This window comes from Cebus imitator, unplaced genomic scaffold, assembly GCF_001604975.1.
Source record: "Cebus imitator isolate Cc_AM_T3 unplaced genomic scaffold, Cebus_imitator-1.0 Scaffold143, whole genome shotgun sequence".
Taxonomy (NCBI): domain Eukaryota; kingdom Metazoa; phylum Chordata; class Mammalia; order Primates; family Cebidae; genus Cebus; species Cebus imitator.
In genome coordinates this window covers 4,846,193-4,862,450 of record NW_016107458.1, presented here as the reverse complement: position 1 = coordinate 4,862,450, position 16,258 = coordinate 4,846,193, and the positions used below count along the sequence as shown (strand labels likewise).

Genomic DNA, 16,258 nt, shown 5'->3' with positions numbered 1-16,258 from the left:
ATGCTCATAAGCACCATAATTCTTAAATAAAAGGCATTAGGCTTGATCATAAAAAGACACCTGATTTTGGAAGAAACATTTTTAGCACCTACTTTTTTTTAAGTAATACCCTAGGAAAATAAAAGTGGTTGCACATTAAGGGAGAGGTTTATATCTTCTTCAGAAGCAGTCCATAAACTCATACTCTGAGCTTATTTCAAGTCAGCATCCTCCATTCTCATGCAGTTAGAAAAATCATTAAAATTAACAAATGACAAGAAACTAATACAAACTATTGTATATGATGGTTAATCTATCATTTGTTATTATAGTCGACCTAATAGTTCCATACCTAATTCTGAGCATTTCATGACATACCAACCTTAAATGTTTCATAAATCAAACAACCTCTGGACTTGACAACAGTCACTGTCTTTACTCCATCATTTTTTATTCACTCTTCAAACCTGTTACAGTCTGGTTTCCACTCCCAATCCTCCACATACACAAACTGTTCTCTTCAAGTTCAACAGTGACCACTGTTTCTAAATCTAGTCTACACTTTACAACTGAAAACAAACAAAAAAAAAAAAAAAAAAAAAAAAAAAACCAACTCCTTGAAACCACAAGAACACCCTTTCCTGGATCTTCAACTTCATCCTCCACCATTCGCCTTATCTTGCACCTATATTTAAACAAAACCTAATACAGCACCTATACAGAACCATGCAGGCCAGGTTGCCTAGTTTAGCAAACAAGGGCCTTCATGACCAACCCCAGTTTATCTCTCATGCCTAATTCCCGTTTCCCCTTCCTCAATCTGTCACTCCATTTATGGTGAACTGCTTATGAATCTCCTGAAGGATCTCTGAGTCTTCATGAAGCCATTTCCTCCCTTGGCCTAGTTGATGGTTAATATTGAGAGTCAACTTGATTGGATTGAAATATGCAAAGTATTGTTCCTGGGTGTGTTGGTGAGGGTGTTGCCAAAGGAGATTGACATTTGAGTCAGTGCACTAAGAGAGGCAGGCCCACCCTCCATCAGCTGCCAGCACCATCTAATCAGCTGCCATCGTGGGTAGGATAAAAGCAGGCAGAGGAACATGGAAGGACTAGACTGGCTGGGTCTTCTGCCCTCCATCTTTCTCCTGTGCTAGATGCTTCCTGCCCTCGAACATTGGACCCCATGTTCTTTAGCTTTTGGACTCTTGGATCCACACTAGTGGTTTTCCAGGGGCTCTCAGGCCTTCAGCCACAGACTGAAGGCTGCACTATCAGCTTCCATACTTTTGAGGTTTTGAGACTTGGACTGGCTTCCTTGTTCCTCAGCTTGCCGAAGGTCTATTGTGGGATTTCACCTTGTGATCGTGTGAGTCAATACTTCTTAATAAACTCCCTTTCATATATACATCCATCCTATTAGTCCTGTCCCTCTGGAGAACTCTGACTAATTCACCTGGATAACTTGTCCCTTAGGACTCCTCTTAGATGTTCCTCCTTATGGGAAGCAAGCATTCCCTGGCCTCCCAACGTTGAATTGATTGCCTCTTCCTTGCACTCTGTGTTTGCCCCATCAAATTGAGCTATAATTGCCAGCTCAGATGTTTGATAGCCCCTCCAGACTATAATATTATTAAGAACAAGGTGGTAAACCCAATGCTTAATTCATTGTATGTGTTTATAAATATCTGTAGAATAACTAAAAGCCCAATAAAAATTTTAAAAACAAACAATTGTAAGTATAAGTAAATAACACATATCCACACACACAAATTATCCAAATGATTTTACATAGACATTTGACTAAGTTTTAATTTCTACTCATAAAATTCAATTACGACAACCAAAATATATTTAACAATTTCAAATAAAATGCATTAGCAGTTAGCCAGCACATAATCACCTAATTAACTCCGATCATCAAATTAAAAAGTGGTATCTCTGCATAGCAAAAAACCCAATAATTTAAACTACATGACTGCCCATAATAGTTTGACTATTAGGTTTTCTTTTTCACAGAATTTACTGACTTAAGCTACTTGAAGGTCATACAGTCATTGGCTTTATAATGATTTTATAATTCAGGAACAGCCTGTTAATCAGTTCCAAATCTATGACTCAGAGCTTTCTCATAAACCTTATTTTCACAAACTGGAGACTAGTCAGATTTAATGCATTACTGCTTACAAATATATTGGAAATACAAGTTCACTTTAATTTGCAAAGGACTTTTGCATATGGATGTATCTTAAACATTTTATGTATTTTAAAATATTGTCCAAATGAAATAGGAACTCAAAAGAATAAGACACATTTGGAAATGCAGACTTTAAGAAATCTAATTGGAAAGACTAAAACATATACAAATTAATGCTACCACACTTCCAAGATCCATTAAGCAAGCAGTCTCTTCAGGTTTTTCAATATTCCAAAGAAAATGGTAGCAAACTGGAGTCACAAAAGGAAAATGATAAGCATTTGTTGAAGTTAATTAACAAGGGAAGGGGAGAAAGGAAGCCGTTTCCTTGATAATATCCTTGTGATGTGTGTTCTGTGAGATTCTTCAACAAAACCACAGCTTCTTAGACAAACCTAACTAGTCACTCAATAATTCATCCAGTAAATTTTTGTTGAGAACTTATTTCATGGCAAGCGTTCACACAGAAGTAGAGAGACCAGAAACAGCCCTTGCATTCATGGAGTTTAGAGTTAGATGTAATGAATATCTAACAGCAGCTTATTACTACAAAAATCAAACAAACAATCTCTTCACTCTTAGCCCAATAATGTGCCTTTATCATTTCACTCTGTTATTATAAACAGTTCCTCAGGCCTGGATAACTATCTTTCAAATGTATATTATGTGTCTCTTTTTTTTTCTTTTTGAGACATGCTGTCACTCTGTCACCCAGGCTGGAGTACAGTGGTGCAATCATTGCACCTTGACACCTCACTGCAGCCTTGACATCCATGGCTCAAGTGATCCTCCTGCCTCAGCCTCCCTAGCAGCTAGAACTACAGGTACACATCATCGTGCTAGGCTAATTTTTTTATTTTTTATAGAGATGGAATCTCACCATGTTACTCAAGCTGGTCTGGAACTTCTGAGTTCAAGTAATCCTCCCACCTCAGCCTCCCAAAGTGCTGGGATTATAGGTATGAGCCACTATGCCAAGCCTATGTGTCTTAAAGCCAGTATTTTAGACCCACTTCCAATTGGGAGAATAAACAGTCCTCAGTGCTCATGAGACTTCAACAGCTTCTCTCTCTTTCTCTTTCATTCCCAACTCTTTTTCTTACCTGGTTCTTCCTCTAGTCTACTGGCTAATAACACCACCATCCACCTGTTCTCCTGAGAAAGAAACCCAAGTCATCTGAACTTTGTTTGTGTCACTATCATCATGTCCTGAACAGCCTGCTTCCTTAACATACCCCAGCCCTGACATCTCTCCATCCATTACTTGAAAATTTCAGATAGCTTTCCAACCGCCTCTAACCTCACACCTCCTCTCAAGAGTTCACCCACCACTTCCTCTATTAGCAATGTAATATTTATAACATTTAATTATGAGTTATCAACTTTTCTAAACTCTTTAATGGCGCCTGTCAACCACAGACAAAATCCAAGCAATTCCTCAGGACCCACTTGTTCACCCTTTCCTCAATCTTCAACTTCATCTTCCACCATCCCCCTCTACCTTGTACCTGTATTGAAACAAAACCCAAGAGTTCATAGTTCCCATAAGGAAGTTATGATGCCTTTGTGCTTTTGCATATGCTGTTTCCTCTCTCCAAGACATCCAACCCTAGAGGGTTTGTGTGGTAAAAACCCTATCTTCCTGTGAAATCTACTTCTGAAAGTGTTTGAAAGAAGACTGAGTGATAGAAACTCAGCATCAAGCATCACTTGCTCTAATAACCTTTGACTCCTCAAATAGAATTAAGCATTGTCCATCTCCCCTTCCATATTAGGATGGGTCCAAGACTGGGCCTTCTTTGTATCCCTCACACTCAGCTAAGGGCCTGGAACAATGTAGATGCTCAAAAAGCCTTCAGGAGTGAAGGAAGTGATTAATATTATATGAGATAAGAAGCAAGAAAATGGGATTCTAGATGTGAGGGTGGATATATGTCTGTCTGCCTGTGTTTCAGGTAAATTCTATACAATAGAGGAGTGGTATTAGAGACTTCAGCTCTGAAATACAATCATAAAAAGAACACTAATGGCTTAGGAGGTCAAAAAATTAAAGATCTAGTGCCCCTGTAATGTTGCTGGGCCTTTGATAAATACAAGAACATGAGAATAAGAGAGGTCTGAAAAGTGATCCTCAGGCTGAAATATAGGAGACAGAAAACCAGCTCCCTTTACATGACTATGAATGTTTTATTTCACTTAAATGAACTCTTAACTTGTTCAACTCTAGTTTCAAGGCTATTTTTAGAGAAAGAATTAGGAAAAAAGAAACAAAGGTAGCCTTATGTTCTGTGACCCAGTTGTTACTTATCCCATGTAGATGCAATGATGTTGGTTTAAGAAATCTGGCATTTAGGCCAGGCGCGGTGGCTCACACCTGTAATCCCAGCACTTTGAGAGGCCGAGGCAGGCGGATCACAAGGTCAGCGGTTTGAGACCAGCCTGGCTAACATGGTGAAATCCCATCTCTACTAAAAAACTACAAAAATTAACCAGGCATGGTGGCATGTGCCTGTAATCCCAGTTACTCGGGAGGCTAAGGCAGGAGAATTGCTTGAACCTCAGAGGCAGAGGTTGCAATGAGCCAAGATCGTGCCACTGCACTCTAGCCTGGGCAACAGTGCAAGACTCCATCTCAAAAAAATGAAAACAAAAAACACAAATCCGGCGTTCCTCAACAGCTAGTAGAAAAAATAATGAGGGGATAAAAGATGTTTGAAGGAAAGACACACAGAAGATGCTATGAAGAGAAGGAAGACACAGTGATTAGGCACAGCAAATGACAGCCAGCATATAGCAAGAAAAGCAAAACTTCGCAAAGAAAATCCAAACAGAAGTCTAAGATTCACAAACATTCAAAAGTTCTTTACTCTGTGATAAAAACTCAAAATCCTTTATATTTTTTATCACCAACTAACAGGTCACCTTGCAGACTCAAGCATAATTTGACAGAGATAGTAATACCATGCTTTTCATTATAATTCACACATATGAGTTTGGCAAACCAGTGGGGTGGGCCTGCTGCAAACTGATTTGCATTGAGAGACTTGGAAGTCTCTTAAGGGAAAACCCACACTTGATTCAATAACAGACACAACTGTTAGGAAAGAGGAAAAAAAGGTAGCACCACTAACTAAGTTCAGTATCATCTCCCGGATTTGTTCCCCTGGCCAAAGCATCACACTCCGGTTCTTAAGGAAAGGTGCATATGAGCCACTAGGTCCAAGAAGCTGTTTCTTCTATTGGCTGTGTAAATAGTGACGTCTAATGCAATGCCACTTTGGTGCCCTAGTGATATGATATATACACAGAATAAGTATAGAGAGAGAGAGAGAAGGAGAAAGTCAATGCAAACACATAGAAAGTCTGGAAAGAAATACAACAATGTTAACAGCGGTTAATAGTATTAAGCCATTTTTATTATGGATGATTTTAATTTACATCTTTATATTTTTGTATCTTTTATAAAATGTCTACATTGAGTATGTGTTACTTTTATAATTGGGGAAAAACAAATATTGCTAGTGAGTCAATTGGAAGAAGAAAGCTACAGAATGTTTAGAAACATAAGTTCATTTTTATATGTTGGCAAACCATGGAAAATAAACTTTGAATTGAGGTTGTCATTTTTTTTTTTTTTTTTTTTTTTTTCTGAGACGGAGTTTCACTCTTGTTACCCAGGCTGGAGTGCAATGGCGCAATCTCGGCTCACCGCAACCTCCGCCTCCTGGGTTCAGGCAATTCTCCTGCCTCAGCCTTCCACGTAGCTGAGATTACAGGCACGCACCACCATGCCCGGCTAATTTTTTGTATTTTTAGTAGAGACGGGGTTTCACCATGTTGACCAGGATGGTCTCGATCTCTTGACCTCGTGATCCACCCGCCTCGGCCTCCCAAAGTGCTGGGATTACAGGCTTGAGCCACCGCGCCCGGCCGAGTTTGTCATTTTTAAGACTATTGTCATACTTGCTTAATATACTTCAGAGAAAAAGAAGTGCTATTTTGTCTGAAATATGGCTTGTTCAAACATTATTTTTAATTTGCTAGTTATTAGTTATTAATTAGCTCTAGCCCAGGATTTCTGGAAGTGTTTGAAAGAAGACTAAATGATAGAAATTTACCACATTATGTACAGTACAATCTCATTTTCTTCACTGATTAGATAACTCCTTGGAGAGAAAAGAACCCCTTCATATTGCTTAAATTTATATTCAACAAAGTCTTCACAATATACAGAGGAGAAAAAATTATTCATACAATTTTCCAGATATTTATGAATCTGAGTGTGACCAATTGACCCATAAGCCATTTTCACATGTGGTATGTAATACGGTTTCTCCTAGCTAAATATTTAATTTAAAAATGAGGAGAATGAGGACAAAGGTGACACCATGAAGTATCTTTATGATTCATTTTCACAAACATCTATGGAGTATCTATTAAGTGCCAGGTCATATGCTTTTGCTAAGCAATACAAAGATATGACTATGAATTTCAGCTCCCAGACAGATGAGGCATGGACATTAGTATGGGCTGGGGTTAATGTCCTAGAAGTTTGCAGCAGGGGCAGACATGACAGTCACTTGCCCAAGGTCTGCAGAGCAGATAATTGAGTGGCAATAATATAAAAAGGTCATCTCTAGAAGAGAAGCCAGGCTTCATCTCTAGAATTAAAGCCAGGCTGGCCAAGTAAATTGTCTGTCCAGAGAGGGTATAAGCTGAAAAGAGGACTCCAAGTGGGAAGCAGTGAGACAGAAATCAAAACAGACAAGAGGATTCACAGCAGGGGGTCAGGTGCAAAAATTTCCCATGGTAAAGTGCATTCTGCCTGAAGCTTTGTAGAGCATATATGCAATATGGGCTGCTAAGGAGGTAGACAAACATAGTCCCTGCCTTCAAAAAGATCACAGCTTAGCAGAAGAGAGATAACACTCATTTTATTCTGCATGTTCACTCCACCCAGCAGCTCTCTAAGGGGTGGAAACATACCTCAGTCAAATGTGAGTTGGATGGATGGATGATGATAATGAAGATTAATTATGTCAGATAAACAAAGGATGCTGTAAATAAAGAGGTAGAGCAAGGAAGTGGAGAAGTGGAATGCTCCAACACTGAGGAGTTAAGACTTGTGGTCCTACTCTTGGTTCTGCCACTAACTAGTGTTAACTTGGACAAGTTGTCTAAGCTTTAAATTTCATGAGGGATTTGGAGCAAGTGGCTGCTAAGATCCCCTTTTTTCTTCTTTTTTCTTTTCACCATAAAATGAAATTTAGCTATTTTAAAATCAGATTGAAAAGTCCTTTCTGATCCCAGCATTTTTTCCAACTGAATTGAAGAAATTCAACAGTGTTTTATAAATCCTGGCCCTTTTAAAAATTAACTATAATTGAAGCATCTGCTTGAACAGATCTCTTTACAAAACATACACACATACACACTTAAATCCAAGCAATATCCTTGCAATATCTCTCTGTGGATATATAAACTTTTAACCTCTTACCTTGAATAGTTTCTACATTTTCCCTATTTAGTCAACAATAAAAGTTAAATATGCCATTTCTTGTAAATTATCTGCTAGCAGCATATTATAAATTCCAAGCAGAAAAGTTTGTGGGTTTTTTTTGTCTTTCTACATTCTACAGTGAGAAAGAAGTCAGAAGTTAACGCTAGTTTATCAAAATAATTTATGCTTTAAAGTTCCTTGAAGAGCAGAGAAAAAATAATAACATCCATTCCATTTCTAGGCTTTGGTCTCAGCAGTTTGCCTGGTATAGGATATGACATACTAAGAGAAAAAAATCATAAATCAGTCTTACTAACGCTATATATTTTTTAAATTCTAAATGTCAACAAACACAAAATATCTATGATTTTGTTTAAACCATTGTTCTCTAAAAATTTATTTAAATATTTTCAAAGATATTTTAAAATCTGTTTTGTCATCTGTGATCAGATTCAAGATATAAGATTAAATATTCACAAAAAGACAGATGAAGATCATTTCTGTGCTCTTCATCCACAAAGTGAAGGAAAAAATATTTCAAGTAAGGTAAAATAAAGTTGGAAAATAGAACAAAGAAAATCCTAAAAATCAACAAAATATTATTAAAAGGTTCCATATTGGCAAAAGTGGAGTGATGATCCAGTTCTTTAAACTACATATTGAAATAAAAGTACTAATTTTGAAGGGTATTATTTCTAATTTCATGCTCCATAATGCAATCATCTTGAAACCCCATCAGCCAGCCTTGATTAGCCAAATGAAGGTTCCGGAATATCTAAATTTGAAAGGAGAGAAGGAGAAACTTGTAGCTGAAAACAACAATAAAAAAAAAGCTTCACATCTGCATTCGCATCTGAAGTTGCTCTGTAAGATCTGATAACTCGTTAGAAAGCAATCTTTTTTGTAAGATAGTGGATTTACATCATACATTTTTATCTCTCCAAGGAAATTCTAATTACTGGTTCCAATCATTTCTGATTGATTTGCTTTTTATTCTTCCAGGGTATTCTCTGCTTTATGATGAAATCAAGCCTTCAATAAAATTCCAAAAATTTTAGAACAATTTACAAGCTCCAGATGACTGAAAGTTTTCTCATGTCCGTTTGGCATTCAGAAAGAGAGTTTCACCAAATATATTCTGAAGAAGAATACATCTGGCACTAACTAAAACAAAGAACTCACCAGTGACATACTTGAGGCAAATTAATGTTGCATAAATGCAAATTTGCCAATGTTCTTTGAGGCCAAAGCTGCAATCCAACCTCCATGTATTTCAATGAGTCCTTTTTTAATGTGTCACATGAGTGAATGTTTGGGGCATATTTTAGCAATCAATTTAATAAATACACATTATCTCTTATGTACAGATTTAAAATTACTTATGTGTAATGTAGATTTTTTAAAGAAAAGACTTAACATCTGCTGAAGGCTCACTTAAGTTCATCCCTTCTCTTGGCCTCATGCAAACTCCAAATCATTGACAAAAAGACAACATACAAACACAGAATTTTAGCCCTAGAAAAAAAAATTAAACACCATCTCTTCCCAAGACTTGTTTCAATCATACAAAGTATATCAGAAATCCATATGTGTATTCACCATGGGAATATTTTCAAGGATATTAATGGTAAATTCTGCTATTCAAGAATATTGAATTTTTATGCATCAATAAGAAAGCAGTCCAAGGAAATAAATACTTTAATCAACATTATTCTTGCAAGAGTGTATTACAGGGCTATCAGCAGTCAATGATCAATTTTTTATCAATTCACTAAGAATACTAGCATTTTTAAATGAACTCTTTCTCTAAGAAGGAGAGGGTTTTTTTCCATCAATTCTGGTTCCAGCTTGGCTTCTCCTTCAGTGGTTTCCTAGGAGAATATACTTTTACAAATCAAGTGGACCCAAATGTTGACTGGTTTGGATACATGGCCAGAAACTGTGTGCTAATTCTGTGACTCATATCTTGGTCTCTAGCATGCCAAGGATGCCCACTCTGGGTCCCTGTTGGACACAGTTATTCTACACCTGATTTAAGCACTCTAAGACTCAGCCACACTGGTAGTACATGTTTGAATCAGACATACTCCAAAGGATATAGAGAAATAGAGCATAGTGCTCAGTGTGTGATCATCAACATCTGTGAATCTCTTCTAAAATTATGAATTTTTGTCACCAAATACATCTTCAAATCTTTCCCTTTTTTAATTTTAATTTTATTTATTTATTTATTTATTCAATCAGAGTCTCTCTCAGTCGTCCAGGCTGGAGTGCAGTGGTGCAATCTCAGCTCACTGCAACCTCCTGAGTATCTGGGATTACAGGCGCGCACCATTATGCCCAGCTAATTTTTGTATTTTTAGTAGAGACGGGGTTTTCCCGTGTTGACCAGGCTGGTTTCGAACTCCTGGCGTTAAATAAACCACCTGTCAGCTTCCCAAAATGCTGTGATTATAGGCATGAGCCACCGTGCCCAGCCCAAATCTTTAAAATCTCAGATTCCTCTGAGCTCAGAGCAATTTAGGAAGGTGAATTTACTGCAATCTCCACTTGTGTTCTGCTTAATCCATGTATCCAGTTTGAATCCATAAAGTGGGACTCCATTAAAGAAATCCTCCACCTGGCATGGTGGTTCATGCCTGTAATCCCAGCACTCTAGGAGGCCGAGGTGGGTGAACCACGATGTCAGGAGATGGAGACCATCCTGACCAACATGGTGAAACTCTGTCTCTACTAAAAATACAAAAATTAGCCAGGCATGGTAGTGTGTGCTTATAGTCCCAGCTACGCAGGAGGCTCAGGCAGGAGAATCGCTTGAGCCCCGGAGGCGGAGGTTGCAGTGAGCCAAGATGGTACCAGTGCACTCCAGCCTGGGCAACAGAGAGCCACCCCATCTCAAAAAAAAAAAAAAAATCAAAATTTAAAATGTTTGGTCTCAAGAGACAGCATTAACAAATTGGAAAGACAAGACAAAGACTGGAAAGAATATTCAAAAAATATAAATCTAAAAACTATTTTTATATATTTTTATATAAAAAATATATAAAGACTATTTTTAAAAACTCTTACAACTGGTAAGACAGAAAAATAAAGAAATCAACAAAAATGTAAAAGAAAATATATTGACGGACAATCAGCATACCAAAAGCAAAATTCAACATCACTAGACATCAGAGAAATGTAAAATAAAACCACAATGAAATAGCACTTACCCACCCACCGGAATGGCTAACATTGTAAATTATTGACGGTACCAGGAGTTAGCAAGGATTTCAGGCAAATTGAATCTCACATATTGCTGGTAAGAACATAAAATAACACACTCACTTTATAAAACAGTTTGGCACTTTCTTATAATGTTAAACATACCACTACCATATGACTTAGCAATTTCACTCCTAAGCATTTATCTAAAAGAAAACATATGCCATCAAAGGCTTATATATGAATGTCCATAACAGCTTTATTCATAAACAATCCAAGTATCTATCACGATGTGAACAAACAAATCAGGATATATACACACAATGGAATACTACTCAGCAATAAAAAGGAAAGTGCTTCTGATACACCTAATAACAAAGATGCATCTCAAACAACATGCTAAGTGAAGGAAGTCAGACCCAAAAGAGTACATGCTCTATGATTCCATTCTTAGGAATTCCCATTGCAAAAAGGCTGCAGGGGAACAAGGTTGTAAACAAGGAGACCAATTAGGAGGATGCTGCAATAATACAGGCAGAAAACTGTGGTGGTTTAGACCAGAGTGGTCACAAAGGAGGCAATGAGAAAAGGCTCAATTCTGGATATATTTTGAAGGTGAAGCCAACAGAATTTTCTGAAGGATGGAATGCAGGCTATCTGAGAAAAAGAGAAATCAAGGATGACTCCATGGTCCTGGATCTGAGCAAATGGAAAGATGAAATTGCTTTAACTGAGATGGTGAAGGTGGGTGGAGTAGGTTGGGGGATGAGAACAGCAATTGTGTTCAGTTTGAAACATCCATTAGATGCCCAAATGAAGATAGCAAGTTGGCAGTTGGATATATAAGAACAGTTCCAGGCTGGAGATACAAATTTGAGAGTTTTCACCCCATGTTTCTGGAAAAGTAGCTGAGGACAGGTAGAAAGAGCTTAAGAGAAACAGGAAAAACCATGTGCGCAGATCTTACTGTACAAAAAGCAAAAATCATTTTTTGTCTGAAAAATCTGTAGGTCATTAATGACTTGAGGAAAACACTTACTAGAATTTTGATAGTAAAAATATACGATACAATTAGCAAAACCCTGTATACTCAAGTAAGGTTTAGGGAGGGTTGTGCACACCCCCCCAACTTGTCCAATTCTGTGTGGCCTGCTGCCAAACTGGCAATGTCTAGGTAACCCACACTTGAAAGCCCAGAGGTAAAGAGAGTAGCTTCCACCTAATAATCTCTCTCTCCTGTAAGCTCTGCCTCCTGCTCAAGGACAGAGTCACAGTCTTTAAACCGTTCAGTTTGTAGGTTGTCTCATTCATGAAATTGTATTTGGCCATTTGCTTCCTAGAAGACAGCTGCCTTGGAAGCAAGCTATTACTATGACGTTAGGGTTGGAGCCTTCAGAGATAACTGCAATTTGTGTGGTATTATTTGATAAAGCCAGAAAAAAAAATTTCTCTCCGGATTCCTAAAATTCCACTGAGTATGAAAGGTGAAAGTGAAATGCCCAAATTTGAATGAGCAGTATTGGCGATTTCACTAAGTCAATAAATGGAGAAAAGAGAAGGTATAGATGAAAAAAAAATCATAAAAAGGGAGATTTTTATTATATATCAACAAATTATAGTTGTATATATTAATAGGGTACAAGATAATGTTGTGATTTTTAATACAATGTGAAATAATTAAACAAAGCTAATTAACATGTCCATCACTTCAAATATTTGACTTTTTTTGTGATGTGAACATTTGAAATTTACTCTTAGTGATATTGAAATATACAGTATTCAATTATCAGCTATATTCACGACACTATGCAATTGATCTTAAAAAATCAAACATTCATCCTTTATTTTTTGAGATGGAGTCTTGCTCTGTCACTCACAGGGGTGATCTCAGCTCACTGCAACCTCTGCATCCTGGAGTTCAAGCTATCCCAAATAGCTGGGATTGCAGGCATGTGCCACCACACCTGGCTAATCTTTGTATTTTTAGTAGAGACAGGGTTTCGCCATGTTGGCCAGGCTGGTCTTGAACTGCTGACCCTAGGTGATCCGCCTGCCTTGGCCTCCCAAAGTGCTGGGATTAAAGGGGTGAGCCACCTCGTCCAGCTTTTACTCATCCTATCTAATTGAGACTTTGTACCCTTTGACTGTTATCTCCTCATTCCCCACAACCCTGGCTTCTGGTAACCCCATTCTACTCTCTGCTTCTATGAGTTCAATTGTTTTAAATTACATTTAGATACTTGAGAACATGTGGTATTTGTGTTTCTATATTTGGCTCACTTCACCCAGCATAATGTTCCCACTTCCATCCACGTTGTCACAAATGACAGAATTCCACATGATGGAATACTAGTTAGCCTTTAAAAAGACATATATATGTGTATATATGTATGTATTTATGTATATATGTGTGTATATACATACATATATATATATGCCACATTTTCTTTGTCCATTTATCCCTTGATGGACACTTAGGTTAATTCATCATCTTGGCAATTGTGAATAGTGCTTCGATAAACATGAAATTACAGATACCTGTTCAACATATTGATTTCAAATCTTCCCAGTAAATACCCAGAAATGAGACTGCTGGATCATATGATAATTCTGCTTTTAGTTTTTTGAGAAACCTCCATGCAATTTTCCATCATGTTTGTACTAATTTACATTCCACCAACAGCCTACAAGCGTTCCCTTTTCTCCATTCTCACTGACACTTGTTATCATAAAGGGAGGCTTAAGAGACCATAAAACAAACCCCACTTCACAATTTTGTTAGTGAAAGTTCGATTTGGCCTGTTCCCAACACTTAGCACACAATAGGTAACAAGTATTTGTTAAATGGATGAATTCTCATTTTTCTCCATTTGTGGAAGCAGATACCACCTCAAAAAAATATCTGGAAGAAAAGGCAAAACAGTTCTGTGAATGGGGTTAATTTACTCTCCTAGCATTCACTTAATGGGGGAAAAAAAATAACAGCAATTTCTAGAGACCCTCTGTTCTCTGGGAGATGCTGTGTTCCTCTCCTCTGGGAACAAGAAAACACCCTAGAGGGTGGGAGCATCCCCAAGGCTAAAGCACACCCAGGACATCACATGCCAACTAGCCTGGGGTCCCAGGGGCTGCCAAGAGAGGGCAGGCTGGGGCGGCGGAGAAAGCCCCTGCACCGGGGGGCGCGGACCTCGCTGCACTGCGTGCTCTCCCGCCGGGCTCGCAGTGCTTGACTCAGCGCTTGCGCCTCCCTCAGCTCTCTCCTCCGCCCCCCTCGCCCTCCTCTTTTCCCTCCCTTTCTCCTCCTCCTCCTGCCGCCGCGGCCGCTGCCAGACTTCGCCAGATCAGACCCACAGGGCTGCCCTCCCCTGCGCACTCCCTTTGCTGCCCGGACCTGGAGCGCAGCGCGGCCGCGCAGGTAGGAACCCCCGACGCGGAGTCTCCCCAAGCAAGCCCAGTGCCCACGGGGCCGCACGCGGGAGAGTAACTGAGGTGGGGTGACCTGAGGGGTGCTGAGTACCCGAGAACTGCCCTGGACTGTGCAGGGTGTCTCAGGCAGAGAGGGACGTGGAGGTGTGCAGCCTCGGAATGCGATCTGTCAGCAAGCGCGAGTACGCGGGTGACATCTGTTGGGATGGGCATGTGTGTGCGCGCCGACAACCAGCTGGCAGGGCTTTGCCCATAAACATGGTTTTGAAAGTTTAGGGGACCAGTGTGCAAGATTTCAGCCGCACCTGGATTCCACAGGAGCTGGCTAGAAGCTGGGACGCTGAGCAGCTGCGGGGGACCGCCGCCTGTTAGCTTGCTGAGAAAGGGACCTCACCTCCCTACGGGGCTAGGCCGGTCGCCCGAAACTGGTACCTCGGGCTGCGGTGAGATCCCCGGGTCCGGTCCTGGGCAGCCTGATGGCGAAGGTAGCATGTCGGGGACCCAGAGACTGATAAGACAAAAGAGAATCAGACTCTTTGGGCTGCTCCTCCACAGAACCTGGGACTTTTAAACAAAGCTCTGCGCAGAGTAAGGCGTGGAAATGCCACTTTGAGAGTTTGTGCTGGGGGATGTGAGAAGCTGTGAGAGATGGGAGAAGGTCTAGTATTCTACGAACTGGGAGGAGATTGCTCTTCAAGTTTTGTTTTGTTATTTTGATTAAAAAATAAAAGGCTTGAGGCCAGGGCTATTCGTATTGGCTCGCAGGTATTTTTGCTAAGCTGTATGAAACTTTGCTAGCTTAAGGTGGGCATACTGGGAAAGCCTTAAAGTTCTGAAGAACAGAGTTTTGCAGCCCCACCTCCGTGACCGGGGTGGGGGGGTAGGATGGGGGAGGAAACGCACCGTCCGCTTTGAAATGGATTACTGTTCTTTCCTTTCAACCCCCCTCTTTCTGCAGCAGGCTGTGTAGGTGCAGTATAAAATGCACGCTGAATGTCTTTTGTATGTAAACAGTGTATCAAGATAGAGTAACATGAAATGCAGTTCTGCAGCAGTTTTTACGTCTTTTCTGCCCCGTTCGTGGGCTACAGGGAAGGTTCGGGAGGGGGAGGGGGAGGGGAGATGAGAAAGCCGATTGGAAGTTGAGTATGGTGGAGCCTCAGCCTCTCCCACCCTCCCTTCCTCGCTTGTGTTCACTGCTAAAGTTTTGTTATTTTCCCCGCAGCAGATACTAAACATCAGTTTGTCCTGTATTTTCTTTGAGATTCACAATGTTGAAAGCCCTTTTCCTAACTATACTGACTCTGGCGCTCGTCAAGTCACAGGACACCGAAGAAACCATCACGTACACGGTAAGGGGTGATGGAATTTGAGATAAGTGCGGTTCAGCGGGATTCCGTGACAAAAAAAAAGACTTTACCCACCCCTGCCAGTGTATTTGGGCTGAACTCTGCGGAGGGTGATAAGAACACTTTATTCCTGGTTCATATTTAAGATTCGTTGTGAATTGCCCCTTGATCCTTTCAAAGGTTCACTGGGCTAACCAAACTAAGATAGCAACCAACATGTAATCATTTGCGTAAGGCTAAAAATGGGATCCGTTTAAAAGCTAAAACCAAAGAAAGTTACATGTTTCCAATACATTCAATAAATTAATGGGTGTAAGGAACTGGAAAACCTGGATTCCTACATACATGCAGATAAAACCAATATGTGACTCAAGTAAGAATACTAAACACCAGGCCGGGCGCGGTGGCTCACGCCTGTAATCCCAGCACTTTGGGAGGCCGAGGCGGGTGGATCACGAGGTCAAGAGATCGAGACCATCCTGGTCAACAAGGTGAAAGCACGCCTCTACTAAAAATACAAAAAATTAGCTGGGCATGGTGGCGTGTGCCTGTAATCCCAGCTACTCGGGAGGCTGAGGCAGGAGAATTGCCTGAACCCAGGAG

The 16,258-nt window shown here is 39.9% G+C and overlaps 1 protein-coding gene across 1 annotated transcript in view; it reads left to right on the top strand.

Moving 5' to 3' along the window:
• The first annotated feature begins 13,894 nt into the window (after nucleotides 1-13,894).
• Nucleotides 13,895-16,258, top strand: part of EFEMP1 (EGF containing fibulin extracellular matrix protein 1) — a 63,821-nt gene continuing 61,457 nt past the window's right edge. The window contains exons 1-2 of the mRNA XM_017542362.2: nucleotides 13,895-14,295; nucleotides 15,571-15,658. Coding sequence (XP_017397851.1) covers nucleotides 15,578-15,658 — 81 coding nt within the window. The 5' untranslated portion in view covers nucleotides 13,895-14,295; nucleotides 15,571-15,577. The remainder of the gene's footprint in view (nucleotides 14,296-15,570; nucleotides 15,659-16,258) is intronic.